Consider the following 12,916-nt stretch of genomic DNA (forward strand, 5'->3'; position numbering starts at 1 on the left):
ATTTGTTTGAGGGATCTGTTTTTTACAATGTAAAAAAAAGGATTTTTAAATTTCTTTTAGAACTACCTAAGCTGTTGTATTTTTTTTTTTTTTTTATGTTCTGGTGTGTTGTGATTTAACTTTCATTTGATGATAGAAATTAAAACTTTTTTCCTTAGACAATGCAGACAGTCCTGATTAGACCTGATAGGCTAGGGTCAGATGGAAGGGGAGGAAGACCTCCTCTATCAGTGGACTCGGGGAAGGGCATTAGAGGGGATGAAGGAGGGAGGGGGCTACAGCTGGGATAAAAAATGAATAAATTTTAATAAATAAAAAATTACATTTTTAAAAAGTCTAAAGTTTTTCCTTAATTTTTTCAGTGACTTTATTCATCACTCAAAAGTGTTATATTCCCAAGAATTTCTATAGTTTCTCTTGCTATTGGTTCTAGTTTTATTCTACTGTGATGAAGTAAAGATTTATTTCAAGTCCTTTCTACTTGTTGATACTCTGTGGCCTAGCGTGTGACTGCCTCTAGATGGTTTCATGGGCCGATGAAAAGACTGTATATTGCATTGCTTCTGATTGGAAGAGTCTGTAAATACCTGCTACATCAAATTGATCTGTTAAATAGTTTAAGTCTGAATTTTCTTTGTTAATTTTTAATTTTCCTAACTAAAAATGAGGGAGGCTATAAGTCTTCCAGTGTTATTATGTTATATTAAACATATTTTTTTCTGCCCATTAGCACTTATTTTATGAAATACAAGTTCCAACATTTGGTGCATATAAATATTTACATATACATTTTATTGATGTATTTTCATTCTTAGTAATGTGTAGTGGCTTTACTATTCTTGCTAGTTTTGGTTTACTTTATTACATATCAAAGCGGCTGTATCAGCTTGGTTTTGGCTTTTGTTTGCTTGATAGATGTACTTCTGTGCTTTGACTCCCAGTCTACGGGTGTCCTTACCATTTCTTGACTACAGCAACAGATAGGGGGGCTAATGTTTTTGTCTAGTCAGCCAGCCAGTCTGTCTCTTCATTGGTGAGATGGGACCAGTTAGCCTTAAGGTTATTTGTGAGATATGCTTACTAATTCTTGATTGGTTACTTACTAATTAGTTTTAGTAAGTAATTACCAATATAATAAGTTAATCTTACTAACTAATTTGATTGTCTTTTGGTTGGTTGATTGGTTGGTTGTTATCTGTTCTTTTCTTTATCCTCTATTAGTATTAGGGGATTTTTATTGTTGTTGGCCATGGTGGATTCCTTCCATGAATTTGTTACTTCCTTGACCTAAAACTTAATTGTAAAAATTCTGCATGGAACTCAACCATCCTACAAATAAGACTGCTTGGTAGAAAGTATAAGATGAATACATTGGCCGAGAGAGAGAGAGAGAGAGAGAGCAGCAATATAATCTCACAGTTGAACTTTCTAATAGCTTTACACTCTCTAAATAATTAACAAGTTTGGGTTGGGTCCAGGGCAAAGATTTCCATGAGTTGTATTCTCCATTTTTATTAAGGATAGAAAATTAATCCATTTATAAAATGAATTCAAGTTAGATTTTTAAATTTATTACTGTTAAACTCTTGATATAAAAAGGAGAATGGGGCTGGAGAGATGGCTCAGAGGTTAAGAACACTGGCTGTTCTTCCAAAGGTCCTGAGTTCAATTCCCAGCAACCATATGGTGGCTTGTAACCATCTACAGTGAGACATGGCTCCTCACTGGCCTGTAGGCAGAGCATTGTATAAATAATAAATACATAAATCTTAAAAAAAAAGGGGGGGGGTCTGAAATTACCGCCCCTGGCAATTCTAGCTTCTAGGAATTGTTCTAGCACAAGGCAGTGCTGTTGAAAATTCTTCAGAATTCTGGAATTCCATGTTCCTTCACTGCCTTTGTCAGCAAGGAGTTCGTGCCAGAGTGCCAGCAGTGCCACCATTACTGCCAAACATCCTTACAGAGTACATGAGCTCGTAGCATTTGAAGTGTCTTAGGCAGTATGTCAGTACTGATAAAAATTAGTCCCTAAAATACTTGCATATCCTTTCCTCTTTATTTAATATTAATCAAAGGAAAAACCTGAAGATTTTCAGCATGAGGGTTTGGTTTTGGTTAAAATTCCATGTTCAGGTTAATATTCATTCATAGATGATGCTTATATTGTTCTATATTTTGAAAACTTTCAGAAAACATCATGCTTCCCAAGAATAAAGAAAGTCAGCCAAGGTCTTCTACAGTGATGTAAGCCTCACTTTAGTGGATACTGCTTTGCTATTTAAAGTCTGTTTTGCAATACTTTTCTCAAAACAATAAAAGCCATCTAGTAAATATGAACAATTTTCATAGTCTGAAAGAGATGCTATAGAATCATAAAGGAGTCAGTAACACTGACTGAGCAATAACCAACTGTGATGAGCAGTGGAGGTCAGTTGTCGGGGGGGGGGGCCACTGCTTCCTATTAAATATAAGAATAATATGACTTTGCATTAATAGAATACATGTGACATGGACACAGAAGGGCCCTCTATTTGGGGTGAGTGAAGAGTCCAGCAAGAGGCAGGCAAAGTGGATGTAAGTGGGGCGTGGGGTGAATGAGGACAAAGTATGCATACGGAACTACCACAATGAAACCTATTCCTTTGTATGGTTGGCTCTGATGTATTTCTGTTACTTTTATTGTTGGGTTTCATTCATCCTCAAGTACCAGAATCCTTGAAGTTAGGATTTTAAAATAAGGAATCTGTTAATCCAGGCTAATCTAATGGTGATTGCTTCTATCATTGTTTATTGTTGGGTTATGAGTGTTAAATGGCATACTTGCCTCACTGTGACACTACTCATACGAAGCTGAGGAAGGTACCATGATTTCCCACCTTCTATGAGTTCATAGCCTAGCAAGAATGAGGGAAAACTTGTGTGTAAATAATTCAAGTTTGGTAAGTCCATTTTGTTGGGGTCTGGAGTTGGGGTTAAGGCATATAAGATTAGCAATGTAAGGAACACGTTTATTTTGAAAGTTATTAGATACTTTAAGGATACCTTTGAAAAGTTGATAGGAAATGGGGAGACCATCTTAAGTAGAAGAAACAGCATGAAACAAAAGCAAAGAGGCTGACAATACAGGCTATGTCTAGGAAGCAGCCAGTCTGATTGGACTCGGCATGTCAACAGCATGGCCGCTTCCTGCAAAGTTTGAAATGAGCAAAGAGGCTTCAGGTAGAGTTAGTGGAGGACTTTGACTCGGGGGTTAATGAACTTTAGAAACTAGCAACAAGTGGATTAGAAAAAGAAGAAGTCAAAATCCCAGAAATCTGGTGTCATAATACATTTAACAAAGTCCACATGTGAATATTGGGGAACTTTCCAGTCTTCTTTTATTTATTCATTCCGTATTTATTGAACATGTACTGTGTCTAGCATTGCTTTAAGTAATCAAGATAGAATGGACCCTGTCCTGATGCAGCAAGGTGTCTGAGCATATTAGCTGTGTCCTCTGTGTGCAATAGAACAAAAGTGCCACGTAGCTTGGAGTCATAGGATAGGGAACTCTGGTCTAATTAAAATTTAAATCTCGGATTTTCTGCATTGTTTATCATCATTTGTTAGGGAACACATGTTCTAATCGACAGGACTAGTGAATAGAAAGCTGTTCCAGTTCTGGGTGAAACAAAACCAGACCTTCCAGCAAACTAAGTGTGGAGTTGAGGTTCTCTGATCTCACTTAATTGAAGCCCAGTTGATATAAATTATTACAAAGATATAGTTTTATCCCTCAGAGCCCATGCATAGGCTACAGGCAGACCTCAGAAGGGACTGGAACGGCCAGAGGCACAGAAGCCATTTTCTTTTCTTTCCCGCTTTCTTTTTTTTTTCATTCAGTGTATGTTGATCACTTTCTTCCTTAATTCCTTCTGTATCCTTCCCATGTCCATACCCACCCAACTTTATGTGCTCTCTCTCTCTCTCTCTCTCACTCTCCAAAAAGATCCCATAAAAACGAATAAACAAAACACCAATAAGACAAAAAAGAATGCTGAAACCAAACCACGAGTCCACAACAATAACATGGTGTCTGTTTTGTGTTGGCCCACTACTCCTGAGCATGGGCCAGCTCTGATGTGGTTGACACACCTAGCGGACACTCCGCTAGAGGAAACCGAGTTCCCGTTGCCAGTAGGTGTCTGTTGCATATATCCTTAGCTTAGAAGTAGGAGCCTGTGCGTGTCCCCATCTCCTTCTCAGTGTTTGATCCTAATTGGCTTGAACCTATGAAGGTTCTCTCTCCCTTTCTCTGCCCACCCCTGTCTCTCTCTCTCTGTGTCTTGTGTTTGTGTGTGTGTGTGTGTATATGTATGTATGTGCGTGTGTGTGTGTGTGTGTGCGCGCGCGTGTGTGTGCTGCCGCAGTCTGTCTCTCCTGTCCTACATGTCCCTCCTAACCCTGTTCCCTGCAGTGTCAGTTTGTATTCTCAAAGATATATGGTTCCCTCCTGGTTATGCTTGTTCTTTTCTTCTAAAAGCCATCCCTGCTTCTCCGGGCACACAGCCAAACATAACAATGCCAGCCCTGCTTTCTATGTCCTTGGGAATTGGTATTTATGGACAAAGAAGGCTTTGCCAAATCCCAATTCCAGGGGGAATCTGGGCAGGTTTAGCTTGGAGCCAGGTGCAAACAGGTGGCAGGAAATTCCTTTTAATTATAGTTCTGCACACCATGAGAGTAATGAGTATGGAAAGGAGTTACACAGAATGGGGTGAGTGTTATCCTGGTCCATGAGTGTCGGTTGCTGTAGAGTGCTTGCTGAGTGCTCACAGGCTCCAGGCTTTATCCCCACACTACAGAAATAAAGTAGCCCAGGTCCTCATGCCTCTTTTGGTAGATATGCATATATGTTACGATATGCATATACGTTATATGATTGTTTCCCCCAGAAAAACTGTAATTAGACTAGGGTGTATTTTATAAAACGCCACCAAAGCATGGGTTTAATGTAAAGCTACTTTATAAGAGTATCTCTTAAAGTACGTACTATTTGTCATTTATTAAAGTCTGTCATGTATTATTTAATTTTCATAATTTACTAAATTTAGCTTCCAACTGAATATCCTATAATCACTCCAGATTGAACACAGGCAGAAATCACTTCATCCTTTACCTGTCTTCCAGCTACCCACTGTAAGACAGTGAGTTGTGTTGTTGGTGTTTGTTTTATGCCCTGGTGAGTAGCTCCCCAAGGCAAATGTGTCACAGTCATCTTTTCATTCCCAGGCCTAAAACAGATGCTCAAGACTGCTAGGATAGCTGCTCAGTTGTAAATGGAGGGAGAATTATCGTGGCTGCCTAATGGGTACCACATGGGTTGCCTGTGAGTTAAGTAAGGTGAGATGTGAGTAGCCTTTCGCACTGGGGTGATGATGTAAGAAAGTGAAGGGACAATCAGAAGGCATTAAAGTAGCAGTGGAAGTGGTAGATGAAAGAAAATTGACAAGGTTCAGATTCTTACTGTCTGAAAATATGCAGTTTTTTTTTTTTTTTTTTCGGTCAAGCAAAACCATAAAGTATTTGTTTTTTAAAATGGTCTGCTTTAAAAGTTTATTTCAAATAAGCTTAAAATAAAAATAAAGAAAGTCATTATTCGGATGTTTTCATAGATGCTTTATTTTGTTTTTGTTTTTTTTTTTTTGTTCACAGGAACAAGAATGGTCAGTCCAGCATCCTTGAGAAAACTCCTGGAATCCTGCAAAGATCTTTCCCTACTTGATGTGTCCTTCTGTTCACAGATTGATAACAAGGCTGTGTTAGAACTCAATGCAAGCTTTCCTAAAGTATTCATAAAAAAGAGCTTTACTCAGTGAATTCCTCCCTGTTCTGTCATTAAATCATGCTTTGGCAGGCTTCTATTTGGGGGATAGCTTTGTTTTTGTTTAGTTTTTATAATAGTGAGAATTAAGACATTTGTAGAATTTAAAGGAAAATGTAAAATTACCCATTAAATCAAGCAAAATGAAAAGAATGTTCTTTAAAATATTTCAGGCACTTTTCTTTAGGAATGTGTGAATCACTGATGTCACTTCCCATCATGGTGATCAGTGGTGTGCTTTAGTGAGTAATTGTGTGTTAAAGGAATAACATGGATATATAATTTATTTTCAGGGAATACTTTGAACAATAAAGTAATATTTATGAAAAAATAAAGTTGATTTTGCACATCTTTTTTTGTAAAGGATTAAACCCTATAAGCAGGCAAGTGTTTTGTTTGTAGTGTAGAAAATCGGGAGAGCAGGTTGAGAGTGGAGACACTGAGAATATAACTCAGAGTCACAGTTCTAACCTAGCACCAAAACACCAAAAAAGTAAGTGAAAAGTGTAGGCTGAGACTTTTCACCAATCCTACTTTATTTAGTGTTCTTAAGCACCTTTACCTTCCTTCTGACCCCAACCTTATGTAGGAGATTAATAGGAAAAGGGCTGTAATCCCCTTTTATCTACTTCCTGCTGATCAGGGTCCATCGGTCTTTAGGGGATTACCAGATGCAGTCTTCAGGATTCCAACAGTCCAGTCCGGAGGCCAACACTAAGCAGAAACACGAAGTCAGTGAAAACCGCAAGGCTTACTTGGATTGCCTGGTCTCTGGAACATTTCTCTCTGTGAAGTCAAATGTCTAAGCACAGAGATCAGAGCAGCAATGTCAATCCAAAAAGCAATGTTTCGCTGTACGTGGGTCTTTGGATATGTCCTCTCCTTAGAGTCCACCCACAGACGGTCTCCGCTGGCCAAAGTCATGCCCCTCACACAGCGAAACATCATGTGCCCTCTCACAAGCCAACCTGGGCAAAGCATCACATGACAAAACTCAAGTCTTCAAGGAAACCAGAAATTCCCACTTCAGGAAAAAAAAAATCAATTGGAGAGACTTGTTTTTGCCTAAGACTATAGTTTTTAGTATAATGGAGTTTTTGCTGTGGTTGTTTAGTTGTTTGTTTTGAGAGAAGGCTGCCTATGTTACCCAGGCTAGCCTTGAATCCAACATCATCAGGCTGCTTTAGCTCCCGAGTGAGATATTTTTAAGCTGACGTATTATTTGTTCAGCTGGAAAATTAGAATTTCGCAGTCTGTCCACAGTTGTCTTTGACTGCTGGATATATAGAGGCGCAGGCACATTCAAGTACAAGAGATAAACTACTAACTTACCACCTAAGTGCTTTTCCAGCTGCTGAGCAGATGCAGATTCGCCATGAAGGCTCCAGGCTCCTCAGTTGTATGTGGAACAACATATATATGGAATTCATTTCTATTTTTTCTGTGATTCAAAACCTTAGCAATTAGAATTCAGTTGTAGTTCAGGGTCAGGAGGAGAAGGAAAATTTGCTACATAATGAATTGATTGAATTTCCCTCTTTAGAAAGTAGACAAAAATGCTTTGTGGCAGTCAGGGGCTGTATTAACCCTGTAGTATAGCAGAGTGTTTCTGCCCAAGACAAAAATGTGGAATTCTAACACCCATGTGCCCCACAGTATGCTCTAGGTCTGTGCTGTTTGGTGATCCGCTTAGTTTCGTTTTAATTTCAGATTCCGGTGTGTGTGTGTGTGCACTGCCTGCGCCTTAGTTGAGCATTAGTTGAATGAGGCCAGCTAGTAGCTACTGTGCTGGCCACGTGGATGTAAAACATTGTTATCATTGCAGGGAACTTTGGATAGCCATAACTGAAAATTTCTCATAGCGTAATTTATTTACAAAAAGCACATTAGCAGATAGTATCTCCAGGCAATTTTTAAGATACTCTCACTAGCACATATATAAGGGCACTTTTTCCTTCAAAGATGTTGAGTTTGTAAATTTGTACATAAACAAATGGCAGGCATTCGGCATGCATGTATATAACAAGTAATGTATATATTTTGAGTTGTCACATTTTAACAGTGAATGTCATACAGTTCTATTACTGCGCTTTTGTCTTATTTAGGCTATAAACAATATGAAATTTAAAGTAGTGAAAGATTAACACAATCTCTACATTGAAAGGAGGGATACGAGAACTTATCCCCTTGCATTCTGTTCAAGCTGCAGTGTGCTCTGCCTGGCCTTAGGAGTGGTGGGGAAGGCTTGGGCTTCCATCTTCATGCACTGGGCCTTCAGTTTTGTCTCTGGATGGATGGAGATGTTTCTAGTGTGTTATCCGGTGAGGAGGAAATATGTAATTGCTGACAAGCTTTTATCGTGCGGCAGCAGATTACCTTCCCCAAATACCTACCTGCTGCCAACCACCGTGTCAAGTTTGCGTTTCCCAACTCACTCCATCTTACAGTGACCCTGTAAACCTGGTGCCATCACTTGCCCACATCTACAAGTGAGAACACTACAGCAGAGAAACCTCGAGTGCTGACCAGCAGCTGGTTACAAAGGCAGCGTGCAGACCCAGGGCGTTTAACCTGTGCTTTGGAAGTGCTCCGCGAGGCCTCTGTTCTGTAGCCCAGGTTTGGAAACCTGTCGAAGGCTACATAGTGACTGTGAGGCTTTGGTAGCTAAGAGGCAAAATTGAAAGCCTTTTTGCAACATGGCTCTACTAGTAAGAAGAATTCAGTACATTATAGGAAGATTTCACTTGAGATTCAGAGTATCCTAATGTCAGATTTAATCATAGGGACTAAGGATGGTAGGTCTATGATACCAAAAAAAGAAAAGCTTGCCTGAAATGTGTGAGTTCCTAGGTTCAATCCACACATAAACCACCCAGACACACACAAACCCCATAAGTGTTTTTCTACTGACACTGGCCTGTAATAATTTACACTCGTCTTTTTTACAGATAGATATTGCCAAATATTTACACAGGTAAGTGAGAAAACAGTCTTTATGAAGAATATTCCTGGAAGGAATGCACTGATGAAATTTCCAGTTTTTTTTTTTCTTGATATTTCTCTTAGCACCTGATAGACAGATCACGCCCAGCTGAAGGCTGGGCAAAGCCCCGCTGTCGCACATGAAGTGGATTTTGAAATCGGAAGTTGTCTCTGTGCTTGTATTATGGTTCCTAACCTGCTGATCAAACTAATTTCAAACCAAAGCCTTGTGTGAGAGCACAGGTCTTGTTACCTGTTGACAGTACATAAAGCTGTGAGGAAATCAGGTGTTCAAGGTGTTCCACACGCCACACTGTTTGCCCTACAGTGTTGGTTGAAGTTGTTACGAAACACTGTCAGGTCTGTAGCAGAAAGAGATCAAAACAGAAAACCACAGCCAATCACAATGCAGAGTTGTGGATCCCTGTCCATCTGCAAAACACCCCCATTCCAAGGGTTCGAGGAACATCAAAGAAGAGGGGACAGAAAGGTGGTAAGAGCCAGAGCAGAGAGTGTTGGAGATTTTGCCTTCTAGTAATGTCAGAAGCTGCACCCATAACGTCTCACCACCATGACTGTTTGACATGAGCTGAGTAAGGATAACAATGCCGAAACGGATGGGGGAAAGCCCACAGGTCACAACCCTACAGAAAGAAGTACCAACAACCGAGAGCTGCTGAGCAGGAGAAACTGTCTTCCGAAGGGAAGAGCGCATCACTTGCCCAGTACCAAATGGTAAACCTTTAGAACATACATGAAAGTAACATCATACACATTGAGAAAGGTGTTTTAGGAATATATAAGTATATACACATATACACATAAAATTTAATGAAAAAAAGAGGTCAGGATTTGGGAGAATGAAGGGAGGAAAGGGAAAGGAATTAAATTATAATCTTAAAAAAAGTTGAAATTCTATATTTGCAAGTAAATAAAACAGAAGAGTCAGCAGAAATTACATATGGACATCATATCTCTTAGTCATGAATGTTTGGATTTTAGTTTTACTTGAAGTTGTAGAAGAATGTTACTGTTAGCAGACTTTTTAAATTTCTAAGTCATTTATCAGCATTATATTTAGTTTCTTTTAGCACATTTGATGTATATGTCATCACTTGGTAACCACGCTGAAAATTCTGTCAGTGATCCTTAGATGCCGATCATTGCCTTATTTACATACTATATTGCTATATTCCTAGGCTTCATCTGTAACACTGTTAGGAGATCTAGCCCTGTGTCAAAGGTCATTACTTTAATCACAAATCGTAATAGTTCTACATTTTGCATAAGCATTGGTAGGGCCCAGGTATTTTCCTTGACATAGCAGGCAGTGTATTCAAGATAGTTGCTTATAAATGTGAATTTTGTATGTAATGTTCTCATACTTGACATTTTTTTGAAATGAAAACGGTGTTTCTGTCAGACCTGACACTTTTGACCGGGAGTTTTTCAGTGTGTTTTGTAAAGAGTGGCAATGTCACTATAAAACGGTTGAGAATTGTTACAGTGACAGCGTCTATAGTACATGCAAAGCCCACTTGAGATGGAGGCAAGGCTCTGTGCAGATAACTAAAAGATGTTCTGCATTCCGTCTGTATAAAAATGTCCTTGTCGTTGTGGTGTGTATTTTGGAATAAAATGTATCAGTGTCTCACTGGCTCACTTTCAGAGCTGATCAATTCAGGACACTTCAGATTATAGTGGAGGGTCTGGGCTCAAAGATTTGCATCGCAGCCCTAAGAGTTAAGACCCCAGCTTTTTGAACCGTTGGTCATGGTATGTAACTGAATGGGAGGTAGCATAATACTGCTACTGTGACAAGTTTCCAAATGTGCAAATGCCAACTATTAATTCAAAGCCAAGTGTGCTCAGGCTCTCCAGTGTTCTAGCAATGCTCGCCAAGCTGCGGTGTGTAGCTCCTGCAGACCTAGCTCTGAAGACACAGTGTGCTTTGCCCGAGAGTGCCGCATACGAACCGGTGCCAGCAAAGTCCTGCCGGGACAGCAGGCTCAGACTCTAGACTACTGGACACTGTGAGTCAGTGTTCTCTCGGGGCACAAGCGTTTTCTGTTTCTATAGAATACATGATTTAATTATGGAGACTTTCAATATTTTGTCTTTTTTTTTTTAATTTTTTCAAGACAGGGTTTCTCTGTGTAGCTTTGCCTGTCCTGAAATCACTTTATAGACCAGGATGGTCTATAAAGAGATCCATCTGCCTCTGCCTCCTGAAAGCTAGGGTTAAAGGCGTGTGTCACTGCACCTGGCTTCTGTCATTTCTTAGAATATAAGCATCAAATTAGTATATCTTTTAATTTATTGTATCAGAACGTTTGATCTTAACAATTGTTTGGGTTGCTGACCAATTTCATACAAAACCATTTAACAAATTTAACTTGGGATTTGAACATAATTTCCAACTATGTCTTAAATGACCTGGAGCACAGCCCTGTTGTGTCGCACGACATGCTTACATGAAGCAATATCTCCAGCACTGACCGTTCTAAAATGGGCTTGGCATGATGTTGCATGCCCTTAATTCCAGCACTCCAGGGGCAGGCGGAATCTTTGTTCGTTCAAGGCCAGCCTGGTCTACAAAGTGAGTTACAGGACAGAGACAGAGAAACCCTGTCTCAACAACTTCCCCCCCCAAAAAAAAATTAATTGGCTTTTAGAAATATGGAAGATGATGCAGTATCAAATATTCAGCTAAGTTTTAATTCTTTATGTAAAAATAAACAGTCACATTCATCTTATTGGTTTGTGAAATTTGCTTTCATCTTAATAAATAAGTTTTTTACAGAATAGCTTTAAAATAAATTATTATTTATTTTCAGTAAGTGTTTGACTTGTATACCTACTTTATATATACAAATACATGTATATATTCAGACTCAGGTAGAAATTTCTGAAGTGCAAAGGAGTGACTAGTGGAAAACTTCAGGAATGCTGATCTCGAGGAGGACAGGCACAGGCATCATTTGCATGCATGTGTTTTAAATTCTTATGTGTGTCTGCCATTACATAAACTTTAAACTAGTTTTCAATGGGGAATTCTTTGCACCTTCTTAGTGATCAAAACTTTGGGTAGTTTGTGACCTTAACCAAAGATTAAGGTTTGATACAATATTGTCCTCCCTTTACTTTAAAACAACAGCAATAAAACAACTGTTTTGCACTGGGGCTTGGAGAGATGGCTCAGCTGTTAACAGTGCTTGCAGCTTCTGCAGAGGACCTGAGTTCAGTTCCCAGCAACCACGTTGCAGCTCACAAACATCTGGAACTCCAGCTCCAGAGAGGGGACTCCTGTCCTCCTCGAGCACCAGGCAACAGTGAGCGTACACACATGGAGCTGAACACTTACACAAGTAAAATGAAAATATTTCTAAAGTATCAAATATTTGTTTTTTTGTAGAAACAAATCTCTTCATAGTTATTCCAAAAAACTTATTCATGGGCAAATTACTCGTGTGCCTCTGTGTCGTCTATTCTGTCTGTATGCTGGTAGTCTTGTGCCAGGCACAAGTTGGGGCAGCAGAACAGGGTATAGACGCCATTGAGAAGGTCTTAGAACGGCGTGTGCCAGGATCTCCACTGAAGTGAGCATGGGTTGGAAATAAGTGGGTGTCTTGATGCTCATTTTGGGGCCCTGAGAAGCTGGTGGACACTGATGGTGGCTGTGCTAAAGCTTCCAATGCCTGCCAGGCTCCTCTAGGGTATGTCTGGAGGACTTCGTGTTCCAGAGCACAGTCTGGAAAGTGTCACTGAGCAGTGTTAGCCAGGAACAGGTGTTTAGGTATTCACCATAGTAACTTAAACAAATCTGGCAAAGACTAGGTCTTGTTATTTATTCCTAATAAAAAAAATATATTTTATGTATCACTTGAGATTTAAACATTGATTAAAACTTAAAGCACAGCATTTCCTACACAGAGAAACCCTGTCTTGAAAAATGTGGGGGGAAAAAGTATCTCTAGATTGTAGCTCCAGTAGTATAGCAAAAACAAAGGAAAATAATATGACATTTCTCACTGACTCAGTAGCTAAGTTTGATTTTTATCCACATACTTG

The 12,916-nt window shown here is 39.4% G+C and overlaps 1 protein-coding gene across 7 annotated transcripts in view; it reads left to right on the forward strand.

Moving 5' to 3' along the window:
* The window catches only part of Fbxl4 (F-box and leucine rich repeat protein 4), a 71,134-nt gene extending 64,936 nt beyond the window's left edge, over positions 1–6,198 (forward strand). For all 7 annotated transcript variants that reach the window (XM_021661629.2, XM_021661627.2, XM_060386063.1 and 4 more), the window contains exon 9: positions 5,695–6,198. In XM_021661629.2, coding sequence (XP_021517304.1) covers positions 5,695–5,858 — 164 coding nt within the window. In that variant the 3' untranslated portion in view covers positions 5,859–6,198. The remainder of the gene's footprint in view (positions 1–5,694) is intronic.
* Positions 6,199–12,916: the final 6,718 nt, after the last annotated feature.

The sequence above is a fragment of the Meriones unguiculatus genome, chromosome 6 (assembly GCF_030254825.1).
Source record: "Meriones unguiculatus strain TT.TT164.6M chromosome 6, Bangor_MerUng_6.1, whole genome shotgun sequence".
Taxonomy (NCBI): Eukaryota; Metazoa; Chordata; class Mammalia; order Rodentia; family Muridae; genus Meriones; species Meriones unguiculatus.